Genomic DNA, 13572 nt, shown 5'->3' with positions numbered 1-13572 from the left:
TGATTTATTTTTCTTAATTTAGGTTTTTAAAAAGTCATTCACAACGTTTCTTTTTTTCTTGTGCAGGCACAAGTTAAAAGGCTGAGTTTGCTGCTTGATAAGCTCACTGGTGACGTGTATAACCTCACAGTGCAGGTGGCTGCTCTGGAGAGGGTGTGTTTCGACTGAAATCGAACAGGTAAACACAGAAACTAAACCGAAGTAGTTCTTTCCGTGTACTGATAGGTGTGTTGGTTTCTGTAGTTGAACTGAAACTTAACTAGGAACTCATCTAAGTTCATTAAATATGTAGAGTAGTATCTGTACTAGATTATAACTAGGAACTCACATAGGTTAATTTAAATCGTTGTTGGTTGGTTGCTGTGATGAATGGTCATTAAAAATATTGATTTGATGTGTAATGAATACATTATGTGAACTACTTCATCTGTAATTAAGGCTAATGAATGTTTGGTAGTTAGAGACACAAAGGAAGTAAATCCTTTTTATAGATACTGAAACCAACCACTGTAAACACAAACCAACTTTTAAAAATCACTCTAACTCACCACGCTCTTGTGAAAACACCCAAAAACCTGAAACCAAAATGGATCCCTTTTCTCTTAATTCTGTCGGGTTTGTGAACCTATTATCTTCCCAGTGCACTCAAACCACTCAAAACACTCAAATCACTCAAACCGCTCAAAACACTCAAACCACTCAAACCATAGATGTAGGGTCCTCAGATGTTCCTAAACCCGTAGAGAGGAGAAAGTGGACAACACAAGAGGACATTGTCCTCATCAGTGCCTGGTTGAACACCAGAAAGGATCCCATAGTTAGTAACCAGCAGAAGTTAGGTTCGTTTTGGAAAAGAATAGAGGATTATTTTAATTCAAGCCCTCAGCTCACTGGCTCTGCTCCTAGAGAGTGGAGTCAGTGTAAGCAGAGGTGGGGAAGGATTAATGAGCAGGTGTGTAAGTTTGTGGGAAGCTATGAGGCGGCTATGAAGGAGCAAGCTAGTGGCCAAAATGAGAACGATGTCATGAAGTCTGCTCATGACATCTTCTTCAACGACTACGGGGCGAAGTTCAATCTTGAACACGCCTGGAGGGAGTTGAGGTTTGATCAAAAGTGGAGATCGAACTCTGTCTCAAAAGATGGTGCAAAGGAGAAACGGAAGGAAGCTGCAGAGTCAGTCCCTGACTCGGATGAGGCTAGGCCTCCTGGTGTTAAGGCTTGCAAAGCAGCCAAACGCAAGAAAAAGGGGAATGAAGCAGCCTTTGATCGACTAGAAACCATTCTAGACTTGAAACGCAACCTAGCCAAACAAAAAATTCTAGATCGTCTCCTCTCTAAGAAACATGAAACTCTAACTGATAGTGAGGTGGCTCTTAAGGAGAAACTCGTTTCTGAGATGCTCTAGGTGATAATTTGATAACTGCTTGTGCTTAGTTGAGGATTTTCTTAGTTCATTAGTTGATTCTTTGTTCATTACTTGATAACTTTGTTCATTACATGATAATTTTGTTGATTACTTGACTTTAACTTATCTTCTTCTGTCTCGTTTTACAGGTGAAGGTTGTTGGTTGTGGAGGTCACGGGTTCTACAAGGTTTGTTGGTTCTACAGGTCACGGGTTGTTGGTTGTGGAGGTCACGGGTTCTACAAGGTTTAGTCTGAGGTTGATGGGTCATCTCACGGGTTGTACTAGTGAGAAAACATGTGCTCAGGTCATGGGTTGTACTCGTTTGTTTTTTATTTTTGTATGATGTAGTTGTCGCGGATGATGTCGAGAAAGACACTATATAATCTATCTCTCATTTATGCATTGCTCTCATCTTCATCTCGATCTATTCTCTCAAAACAATCAGAACAAAACCATCTTTCCAATCTCTTCTCTGTAAACAATCACACAACAACACTGAAGCACACATAAGCACACATCTCGAATTTGGTAATTAATTTCAGACAGCATCTCTTCTCTAGTAAGCACACTCACACACTTTGCTTAATTTCAGACAACCACATTCGTCTAATTTTTTTTTTCCACTCTCTTTGTTTCTAACTACAGGTGTTCCGTACTTTCAGCACCGAGTAAATGCTCACGGAAGGAAAGGGCTCTCACCACTTCAAAAATGTACGGCAGCTATACGTATGCTCGCATATGGTCAATCGGGAGATACGTATGACGAATATCTCCGACTCGGTGAAAGTACTGCTCTTTTATGTTGGAACATTTACTAATGGGATAATACACTTTTTTGGTGATGAGTATCTAAGAATACCTACGGCAGAAGATCTTCAACGATTACTCGATATTGGAGAGGCACGCGGGTTTCCCGGGATGATTGGCAGCATTGATTGTATGCATTGGGAGTGGAAAAACTGCCCAACGGCTTGGAGAGGGCAGTACACACGAGGTTCAGGAAAGCCGACAATTGTCTTAGAGGCTGTGGCATCAGAAGATCTTTGGATATGGCACGCATTTTTCGGATTACCAGGTACCCTTAACGATATCAATGTTCTTGATCGGTCTCCTGTTTTTGATGACATTATAAAAGGTCGAGCACCTAAAGTTAAATTCAAGGTCAACAACCACACTTACCGTATGGCGTACTACCTTACTGACGGAATTTATCCGAATTGGTCGACATTTATCCAATCTATCCCACTTCCTCAAGGTGATAAAGCAGAGCTGTTTGCTAAACATCAAGAATCCACCAGAAAAGATGTCGAACGAGCTTTTGGGGTATTGCAAGCGAGGTTTGCTGATATTCTAAAAATGAATCCTTGCTACTGTCAAGTTAACAGTGGTAATTGTAATATTTGAGATTCAATCCAGAGGACCAGTTTACTCTTTACTCTTATGAGTTCAATGTCAAGCTGAGAAACAAGTGGGTTTTGAGAATTAATTGTGATAAAAGTAACAAGAATGCCTAGGTAATTTGAATTCAATTTAAATGAAGCTGGCTTAGGGTCAATGATCGGATGTTAATTGCAGAACTGAACAACTATTCAAGTGCGATGAAATGCGGTCTAGAACTCAGATCACTCAGCTGGAACAACTCACTATCGTGATCTTATTCCCTATGCGTGTCGGCCTTGAATCCTAAGCTCTCGCTTGGAACAAGACGCGAAAGCAAGCTTTAGATGCGAGATCTGATTAGTTCACTTAATACCCTAATATCTACTCTCGCTGATTAGGGATACTAAGCTCATTCAATATAGGTCGACTTATCTCCTAACGGTTAGCTAGAGGATTAAATCATAGATCCAACATTAAGTGATCAGTTCAATGCAGGCAGTAAGATCAATATGAATGAAGATAGTTGAGATCACTTATTTGTGTTCAGTTCATGCGGCTAACACCCTACAACCCTAAGCAAGCTTAGCCTACTACTCAATCATAAAGCAGGATGACACAGGCAAGATTTCTGAATAATACTGCATATAAAATAAGTAAAAAGACAAAGGGTTCAGGGTAATCTTCTCGTGAGAATGAGAGATGGAGCCTTCTCCCTTACAAGTTGCGTAAAATCCAAAAGAGCAATCTAGGTTTCTTGTAAAAACTAGTGTGTCTTTAAGAAAACGATAGCCTCCCCTTTTATAGGGAGGCGCTGGTGATAGGAGAATAAGAGAAAGAGAAAGTCGAAACTAGGGCAAACTCCAGAATAGGAAGTTTCCTTAATGATCGGGAGCAGTCTAATGCTTGATCTCTTCGGGAGCAACCCTTGGGTTGTTCTAAATGACTGTTCCACGTTGAATCCTTCAAAACAGCATCTGACTTCCTGAAACTTTCTCCTTTACTCTTTCACCTGTTCCCAACCTGGAATGATGTAAATTAAACACGAATTAGGACTGAAAATGAGCTCAAAGTGCACATGTATTGGTATTAAAAACACCACATATCAATTCCCCCAGACTTAGATCCTTGTTTGTCCTCGAACAAGACCAAGCCTCAAGAGCAGGAAGAAAGGTTTGAAGGAGCGGGAACTCGCTTTGTCTGAATAACCATGCTCTTACCACACATCTCTGAACCATACAAGCTGTAGAATCAGATCGCACACCCTTACCAGAACACCCCACGATTGCTGTTCGAAGATCAGCTCCGTACTCTATATCTCATACCTGAAAAGGTTGCACTATCGAGACAAAACTCCTTTAAGAATCATTTAAGAACAGCGTGAGCTTCTCATTACAAGCACTATTCAGGGTAGACGGGTTGATAAGGAATAGGCTGTTTTACGGTGGAGCTGAGAGTGTTTAGGGGTTACCGTGTTTGAGTGCATGCAGGATATCGCGCAAAATAGCAAGAGAGGACGGATCTGTTGAAGCCCACAACCCTTACTCATCTCTGCCTCACGGATTAGGTTGTTCTACAATGTGGATCAATCGTGCCACTGTTCTCCAGCTCTTGACTTCTTTTTATTCCTCCAAAATCTGTACCCACTTCTTGCTCACCCTTTTCCAGCAGCATGCATCTCGAATCTACCCTCTCCATCATAAATAAATTAAAGCATTCAGTTTTTTTTTTTTTTTTTTTTTTGAGTGGAGATGGAGAGAGGTATCGGGACGAATGTTTTGCAGCCGCTGGGGGTCTATCCTCTGTTTCTCACGGGGTGCCATTGTTCCATGCGCCTTCGACTGTTCCTTTCTTTAAGGATTGATCTTGTCGACTGTTCTCAATCTGCTTGCTCTTCTCTCTGAGTGTCAGGCGTCAACGAGTAAGGGGCTGTGTCAATCCTATCCTCTCCGGCCCTTTTGCACATATCTGCACATATGACATTGAAAAACAGAGTGCATGAGGGTGAAAATAAAGGCTTAGGTAGAAGGTTGGAACTAGCTAAAAATGAGCTAGCCGCTCAGGATCAGCAAGATTGGTAAAAAGAATAAGAAGCCCTGAGCGTTGGTCTCGTTTCCCTGATCTAGTGCCCATAACAAGAAGAATTTCAGTCAAGATTAGGTTCAAGTTGGGTGGAGTTGAGTCTACCCAGTGTAACCTGATCGGATGAGAGCTTCTGGAGAGTCAAATGAGATGAGTCAAAGGGTGTTCCAGGTCCAAGTATGGGCTCTTTCATCACTGCTAAGGTCACTGGATAAGAATGTTAGAGCACGAGGTGGTTAAAAGAATATATCACAAGGTCCTAATTCCCACAAGAGTTTTAACTGACTCGATCCTAAACTGACTCGATAAAACATCCAAATGACGCAAGGACTGACTCAAAAACAAAGAAACAAAGAAATAGAGTTTCAGCACACAGTGCTTCCCCCAGACTTAATCGACACCATCCCTGGTGGAAATGAAGCTGAGGTCAGCCAAAAAGCAACACAGCATAAAACATAAAAAATAAAAATAAAAAGTTCAGATGGATAGAACAATGGATAGAGGATAGTCCTTGCGGACTCAGTCGGACTCGCCGCTCTCGGCTGGGTCAAAGGATCGCCTGTTGCGCGAGCGATGAACCTCTTCTGAAGAAGGGCCAGTTCCCATGGGCTCCTTGCCTGGTCGGTGGGATCTTGGTGGGCGATCTGTCGTAGACTGGCGCTGGGCGCTCCCTCCAATGCATCCCCCAGTGACGAGGTGGAGTATCCTCCGCATGAGGCTGTTGTTTTTTCGCTGCGAGTCCACCATCCAGCGTCTGTAAGCTTGATCATCGGTCACATCAGCGAGCTCTCCGAGGTCGTACGATGGGTCGGCTTCAGGGGTGATGTCCTCAACATCATCCATGTCTTCGTCAGGGACCGCAGCACGTGGATCAGTGCAAAGGAGCTCGGGGGGAGGAAGAAACCGTATGTTCTCAAACACGCTGAACCTGGTGATCTCGGGGTGAGGCAGTTTGGTGAATAGCTGAGTTCCGGCTTTATCGAAAAAGCTGTAGGTCTCTTCATCTCGCATGATGTGGCACGCCATTAGGTACCTAATGTCGAGGTACTGGACCTCCTTGTTGACGCTGTATTTGGTGAGATCAATGCCGAAATGCTTGAAAAGCGGTGTGAGCAGGCTGCCGCTCCTGTCTTTCTTCTTGGAGCCGTGCATAAGGCACTGTCGCCGCTCGCATATCATGGTCATGAAGTTGAAACCGGGATTCGTCTTAACCTTTGAATGGGAATTCCGGAACCAGAGGCGCGAATTTCATCCTCAATACCAGTGTACAGGGTTTGCAGCTCCCCGTTGGTGACCTTCGAGGTCAGATCCTTAGCGAACAGGAGGTTTGAGATGATCTTCGCGATGACACGAAGCGCGGGGTTCCGAATCTGCGACTGGTAGACCTTTCCGGCTGTGAAGTTCCCATTTGCAATGCAGTCCCAAAAGGCGTTAGAGGGAGAGAACTTTTTCGCCACCGCTACCCCCTTCGGTTCAGTGGCCATCTCATAGATTTCATTGAGCTTGTCGAGGGACAAGGAGCAGTACTCTCCATCTGCCATGAAAGAGAACGAGCAGTTGGCGTAGGAGGGTGCGTCGGAATCCTCGTAAGTGATCGTGGCTGTGGCGAGCATCTGGCGAACAAGGTCTGGGTAGAGCTCGTGCGTTGTGTAGCACAGAGGAGCAATCCCGATGGCGTGCAGCGTCTCGAATACATCCTCGTCGATCCCAAGATCAGCCAAAGTTTCCGCGTGGCAAAAACGAGTGGGTAGCATGTCAACTCGGAGGAGGGCGTTGTAACGCGCTGCTGTCCCCTTATCCCACCCCTCGCAATTGAAGTCCATGAGCAATGGGCTGTCGAGATCAATCAGTTCACCCTCTTGTTCACGGGGCCATGGGTAGGAGGCGGACGTTTGTTGCTGCACTTGCGGGGGTGGCTTGTGCACGTGGCTCTCGTTCGCTTGGCGGATTGCTTAGTTCTTGCCATCTACAAGGCAAACAAGATCAAGCATTAGTTCTATTATTTCACACAGAAGAAATGGAATCGAAGTATTCCCATCTCTCCTTGTGCGAACTGCAAACCGCTGTTCACTTCAACAAATTTCAACCAAATCAAACTGAAATCTAAACCCTTATTGCTTCATTCTCAAATCGCAATCGTGAAACAGGAGAGTGTTCATATTCTAAATCAACTCTAACAGCACAAGGGGAGATCGAAATCAAGTGGTTAAACAAGAATCGATCTATGAAAGCGGTTAGAAATGAACTTGCAAACCGAGTTTTTGCGATTTGGTTGGGATTGTCGGGCCTCTTACCTGTGGAAACTGGTGAAGTGATCTGCAAAAACAGAGAGAACTCGAGATTCCAAACGAATGAGAAGCAAAACCACTTAAAACGGTTGAGAATCAAAGATTTGGTGGTTTGTTTAGAGAAAATCGCAAGTGGGGGATCAGTGTACGGCGGACTGAAAGGGAAAGTGAAGGGTGAAGCCTTAAATAGGCAAAACCCTAACTGTTCCCGAAATTATCCTCTTTTTTTTTTTTATTTTTTTTTGTTCGGAACACTAACCTGGAACAGTCGATGGGTTGTTCTAACAGAAGAACAGTCCGTTGGTTGTTCTGAGTGAAGAGTCCGATTTTTTTTTTTTACCTGCAAAATAAATTAGAAAAGGAAAAGAACAGACTATGTAGACAATGTATGTACTGACCAGTGGGTTGCCTCCCACCAAGCGCTTGTTTAAAGTCATTAGCTCGACTTGGATCAATCGATCAGGCTGATGGGGGCTCGCTTAGGGGAATTTCTTCTCCCTCTGCGATAGTGGAGTCAGCAAGGTAGTGCTTGACGCGCTGTCCATTCACTACAAACTCGTCGCCTTTTCTGTCTAATAACACAACTGCTCCGTAGGGTCGAACTTCCTTAACAGTGAAAGGCCCGGACCATCTAGACTTCAACTTCCCTGGGAACAATCTCAGCCTCGAATTGAAAAGCAAGACCTTATCGTTGGGTTCGAATTGTCTGGCAATGATCCTCTTGTCATGGTAGGCCTTGGTTTTCTCTTTGTAGATTTTGGAGCTTTCATAGGCGAGGTGCCTTATCTCCTCCAGTTCATGAATCTGGATCATGCGTCTCTCGGTTGCTGGCTTGATGTCAAAATTCAGTAGCTTGACTGCCCATGCAGCCTTGTATTCAAGCTCGACGGGGAGGTGACATGCTTTACCATACACAAGGTGGTAGGGAGTCGTTCCTAGCGGCGTCTTGTAGGCTGTTCTGTAGGCCCATAGCGCATCGTCCAGCTTAAGCGACCAGTCCTTTCGCGAAGTGTTGACAGTTTTCTGCAGGATGCTTTTGATCTCCCTGTTGGACACCTCAACCTGTCCGCTCGTCTGTGGATGGTAAGCGGTTGCCACCTTGTGGTTCACTCCATTCTTCTTTAAAAGGCCCTGAAATGCCTTGTTGATGAAGTGTGTTCCACCATCGCTGATTACGACCCTAGGCACTCCGAACCTTGGGAATATGATTGAGCTGAACATCTTAGTCGCCACTTTTGCATCGTTCGTAGGGCTTGCTACTGCTTCTACCCACTTAGACACGTAGTCAACGGCGACAAGGATGTACTCGTTCTTGAAGGACGCAGGGAATGGTCCCATGAAATCGACTCCCCAACAGTCGAATACCTCAACCTCTAGAATGTAATTCTGAGGCATCTCATTCCTCTTGCTGATGTTCCCAAGTCGCTGGCATGCATCGCACCTGGCTACGTAGGCTTGAGCATCCCTGAACATAGTCGGCCACCAGAACCCTGCTTGGAGGACTTTAGAAACCGTTTTGAATGCAGCGAAATGACCTGCGTAAGATGAACCATGGCAGTGGTGCAGAATTCCTGGGATATCTGCCTCTGGAACACACCTTCTGAACAAACCATCCTTGCCTTGTCTGTACAAGAACGGTTCATCCCAAACATAACGCCTTGCCTCTCTCAGGAATTTCCTCTTGTCGTTTCCTGTGAACTTAAGTGGTGGCTTTTCAGCAGCTAGATAGTTAGCAATCTCAGCAAACCATGGGAGGTGAGGATATTGCTTTTGGATCAAGGCGACAGGATGTTTCGAGATGTGAGAACAATCGGGCGCCTTCCTCGGAGGTTGTTCCGCGATGCTGGAGCAGTCTGATGTGGTTCTTAGAGATTGTTCCGCGTAACACAGACCAATCGCGTTGACGTGTTCAACTGGGTGTTCCTCATCAAGAGTTGTGTCGTCCTCAATCTTCATTCTGGATAGATGGTCAGCGACCCCATTCTCGACACCTCTCTTATCTTTTATCTCTAGATCAAATTCTTGGAGAAGAAGAATCCACCTTAACAACCTCGGTTTCGCATCTTTCTTTGTGAGCAGGTACTTAAGAGCAGCATGGTCTGTGTGCACAATCACTTTAGATCCCACTAGGTAGGACCTAAATTTTTCGAAAGCAAAAACAATAGCCAGAAGCTCTTTCTCAGTTGTAGCGTATCTGCACTGAGCTTCATCCATAGTTTTGCTAGCGTAATAGATCACATGAAGTTTCTTGTCCTTACGCTGCCCAAGTACTGCTCCAACTGCAAAATCGCTTGCATCAGTCATGATTTCAAAGGGTAGGTCCCAGTCTGGTGGTTGCACAACAGGTGCGCTGACTAGAGCTCCCTTGATGGTGTGGAAAGCAGCTAGACACTCACTGTCGAAATCGAATTTGATCTCCTTACAGAGCAGTCTGGTGAGTGGTCTTGCTATCCTTGAGAAGTCCTGGATAAACCGTCGGTAAAACCCAGCGTGACCCAAGAAACTCCTGATGGCCTTCACGTTTGTTGGTGGTTGCAAACTCATCATCACCTCGATCTTTGCCTTATCCACCTCAATTCCTTTCTCGGAGATCTTGTGCCCTAGAACAATCCCGTCTGTGACCATGAAGTGGCATTTCTCCCAGTTGAGTACGAGGTGTTTCTCCTCACATCTTTTAAGAACCCTGCACAAGTTTGACAAACAGACATTAAAGGAGCTTCCATAGACGCTGAAATCGTCCATGAAAACTTCCATAATGTCTTCAATCAGGTCAGTAAAGATCGACATCATGCAGCGCTGGAATGTTGCTGGCGCATTGCACAAGCCGAATGGCATTCTCCTGTAAGCGTACGTTCCGTAGGGGCATGTGAACGTCGTCTTCTCCTGATCGTCTGGATGGATGGGAATCTGAAAGAAACCTGAATAACCATCTAAAAAGCAGTAATATGGGTGGTTAGCCAATCTCTCAAGCATTTGATCAATAAAAGGGAGTGGGAAGTGATCCTTTCTAGTTGCTGCATTTAATTTCCTGAAATCTATGCACATGCGATGTCCTGTCACTGTCCTAGTAGGGATCAATTCATTCTTTTCATTTGTGATAACAGTGATCCCACCTTTCTTAGGTACAACATGAACAGGACTGACCCATTTACTATCAGAAATCGCATAGATCACACCTGCTTCAAGAAGTTTCATTATCTCTTTCTTAACGACATCTTTTAGATTCGGGTTTAACCTCCTCTGATGTTCGACAGAAGTCATTGATTCATCTTCCAAGTGGATTCTATGCATGCATAAATCAGGCGAAATACCAGGGATGTCAGCTAGCGAATATCCTAATGCCTTACGATATTTTCTAAGCTCGCATAAAAGCAATGCAGTTTCCACATTATTCAGCTCAGCATTCACAATGACAGGATATGTGGAATTCGGACCTAAGAAAGCGTACCTGAGCCCTTTGGGAAGGGGTTTTAGCTCAACTTTGGGAGCCTTGAGCTCGCTCCAGGGATCCTCTGGTTGGTCCGGTTTAGGGGTCGCTCCAGATGGAGTGGTCTCGCACCTGTTGATATCCTCCCCCAGACTTAGACTCGCTACCATTCTCCCCATACTCCTTGCGGAGTCAAGCATCTTGGCATATCCATCAGCATCAATGTTCACCATACTCTGCTCGGCTTCAGCACGCACCAGTGCAAGTTCCAGTGGGTCTTCGGTAAGAATCTCCTCGATCATTCCTTCTTGTGGTTGGAGCGGATCAACCCCTTCATTGACCTCAAAGGTTTGCCCATCCAACATCGGCTTCTTTAGCAACTCATCCATTTCAAATTGCATAACTATGTCCCCAAGATTCAGATCAATCTTCCCCTGTCGCACATCAATGATAGCTCCGACAGTACATAAGAATGGTCTTCCCAAGATGAGAGGGTCCTTAGACTCTTCTTCCAATTCCAGAACAACGAAGTCTGCTAGAACAGAGGTGTTCCCCACTTTCACTTGGAGATCCTCTAGAATACCAACAGGAGATTTGACTGATCTGTCTGCGAAAACCAAGGACATCTTAGTTGGTTTGAAATGCGTGTATCCGAGTCGTAGAGCTACAGAGTACGGCATGAGATTCACGCTGGACCCAAGATCCACCAAGGAGCAGGCGAAAACTGTCTTCCCAATCTGGATAGAGAGGACAAATTTGCCGGGATCTCCTCGTTTTTTTATTTGCCTGTTCTGAAGCACTGCGCTGCACTCCTTGGAAACTGTCATGAACTCGCTCTCCTCTGATATTTTCCCTGAGATCAACCCCTTCATAAAGCTACGCATGGAGGGCATCATCTGAATCGCATCCATCAAGGGAAGTCGGACGGTTAGATCTTCCAGCATCTTCCTGCATTTTATTTCCTCCTTGTCCTTACGAGTGACCTTCGCTGGAACAGGGTAAGGGACTTTTGGAATGTATTCGCGAGGAGGAACAGCCTCTGGAATCGGGCGCACTGCTTCAGCTGGTTGTTCTGAGCCTGGCGAGACTGTTTCAACTACCGGCTCTGTATTCCCCTCATCTGCTTGGTCGGCTGGTGGTTGCTCTGACTCTTTCTGCTTGCCTTTCTCAGCCGCGGTGAACCTTCTCCTTTCTGGCTCGGAAAGTTGCTTCCCGCTTCTTAGCTGAACCGCATTGCACTCCTTGGGGTTTTTGTCTGTTTTACCAGGTAGAGTACCTTGCTGTCTCTTGACACTCTCGGCAGTCTGAGCTATCTGAATGTCCATCTGTCTCATATGGCTTGCGACATTATCATATTTGGTGCTCAGGTCTCCGAACATATGGTTCATCCTAGTATTGATCTCGGTAGTGACCTGGTTCAGCGCTTTCCCTTGGAGCTGTTGTCCTTGGAGGAGTTGCTGCAGCATGGTTTTAGTTTCATCTTGCGGAACAGCGACAGGGGTGGAGGTAGCGACTTGAGTGTTCTGGTGGTTCTGTATTTGAGGCTGATTGCTCTGCGGTTGGCTTAGAACATATGTTCGGGGTTGATAGTTCTTCTGATATCCCGAATACTGGCCCTGGTTGTTCTGCGCCGGATCAACTTGTTTGTCCTGCTTAGGCCAGAAAAGTTGTGGATTGTTCCTTACGTTAGGGTTTGGGTGATAATTCTTCAGCTGCCACCCTTGTCCATTTACGTAACTCACTTCCTGCTGATCGTCTCCTGCCTGCTCAGCTTCAAACGCCTTGTCCCCCGCACTCTTCTCAGGAGTTGCTTCTTCCATTATGAAGACCTGGCTCTGGTTTCCCTTCAGCAGTTGGTCCACTTTCGCCGCTAAATCGTCTATGCTGTTCACACTTTTGGAGCGATCATGCTCCTTGTTCTTGTTGAGTGAACTAGAAGCCATGTTCTCAATCAGCGCGAATGCACCAGGGGTGGTCTGAGTCATGAAGTCTCCGTTACTAGAGGAATCAAGGGTGTTTCGGTACTCATAGCTCACTCCATCGTAGAACACCTCCAATATGTAATCGTCATCAAACCCGTGGTGTGGACATTCCCTCTGGTACTCTTTATACCTCTCCCAAGCTTCATAAAAGGGTTCATCAGATTTCTGCTTGAAGTTGGAGATTCTATGCCTTAGAGCCGCGGTTTTGGACTTTGTGTAGAAGTGGCTCAGGAATGCTGATCGAACCTGGTCCCATGAGGTTAGAGAACCGGTTGGGAGAGATTGCAGCCAACGTGCCGCTTTCCCTTCAAGAGAAAATGGGAACAGCGTGCACTTGACGTAATCCGGTGGCACTCCATTTGAGCGAGAGAAATTGCAGATCCTCTCAAAGGCCTCTATGTGGTCCATTGGTATGTCTGAAGTGAGGCCACTGAATGTGCTCTTCTGTACCAGACCTATCAGTGCAGGTTTGATCTCATAATCCTGTCGAGTACAGGGTGGAGGGTTGATGGGAGAGCGGTTAGTAGCGAAATTCCTCGGAAGGTTTCGCTCCCCAATAAGAGCACCACGCTCCTCTCGCGCAGCGTTCTCGGCTGCTTGCTCTTGTGCAGCTTGTTGCTGATTCTGGATGGTTTGCTGCATCTGCTGCATCTGCTGTTGCTGATTCTGCATTTGTTGTTGAATGAGTGCCAATGCAGCAGTGAGGTCATCCATATTGCCATGATCACCCATGTTGGTGTCGGTTGTTCTTGGCTGTTGACGGTTCTGTCTTTCTAATCTTGCGAGTTCTTCGTTAGTCAGCTGATGTAGTGGTCCTTGTGCGTTGCTCCGAGTATGTCTACTGGTCATGCACTTGGATCATCTGTTCCAACAAAGAAGTAAAGCAAGTTAGATATCTCAGACTAAATATTAAACTGAAAAATAAAGGTAAAAGCTTAGTCCCCGTCGCAACGGCGCCAAAACTTGATACACTAAAAATGAATCCTTGCTACTGTCAAGTTAACAGTGG

At 45.4% G+C, this 13572-nt stretch overlaps 1 protein-coding gene and 1 non-coding gene across 2 annotated transcripts; both read left to right on the top strand.

The window, feature by feature from the left end:
* The first annotated feature begins 586 nt into the window (after positions 1-586).
* On the top strand, positions 587-1656 carry LOC125597418 (glutathione S-transferase T3-like). The gene is made up of 2 exons (XM_048772152.1): positions 587-1387; positions 1555-1656. Exons 1-2 carry the CDS (start codon positions 587-589, stop codon positions 1654-1656), a joined length of 903 nt encoding a protein of 300 aa, XP_048628109.1.
* Positions 1657-12654: 10998 nt separating this feature from the next.
* Positions 12655-12761, top strand: LOC125597446. Its single transcript, XR_007331705.1, has one exon. It is a non-coding gene; the product is annotated as a small nucleolar RNA R71 (small nucleolar RNA).
* Positions 12762-13572: the final 811 nt, after the last annotated feature.

The sequence above is a fragment of the Brassica napus genome, unplaced genomic scaffold, assembly GCF_020379485.1.
Source record: "Brassica napus cultivar Da-Ae unplaced genomic scaffold, Da-Ae ScsIHWf_1459;HRSCAF=2050, whole genome shotgun sequence".
NCBI classification, from domain to species: Eukaryota; Viridiplantae; Streptophyta; class Magnoliopsida; order Brassicales; family Brassicaceae; genus Brassica; species Brassica napus.
Note: the sequence above shows the minus strand (reverse complement) of the source record. Positions and strands in the feature narration are given on the sequence as shown.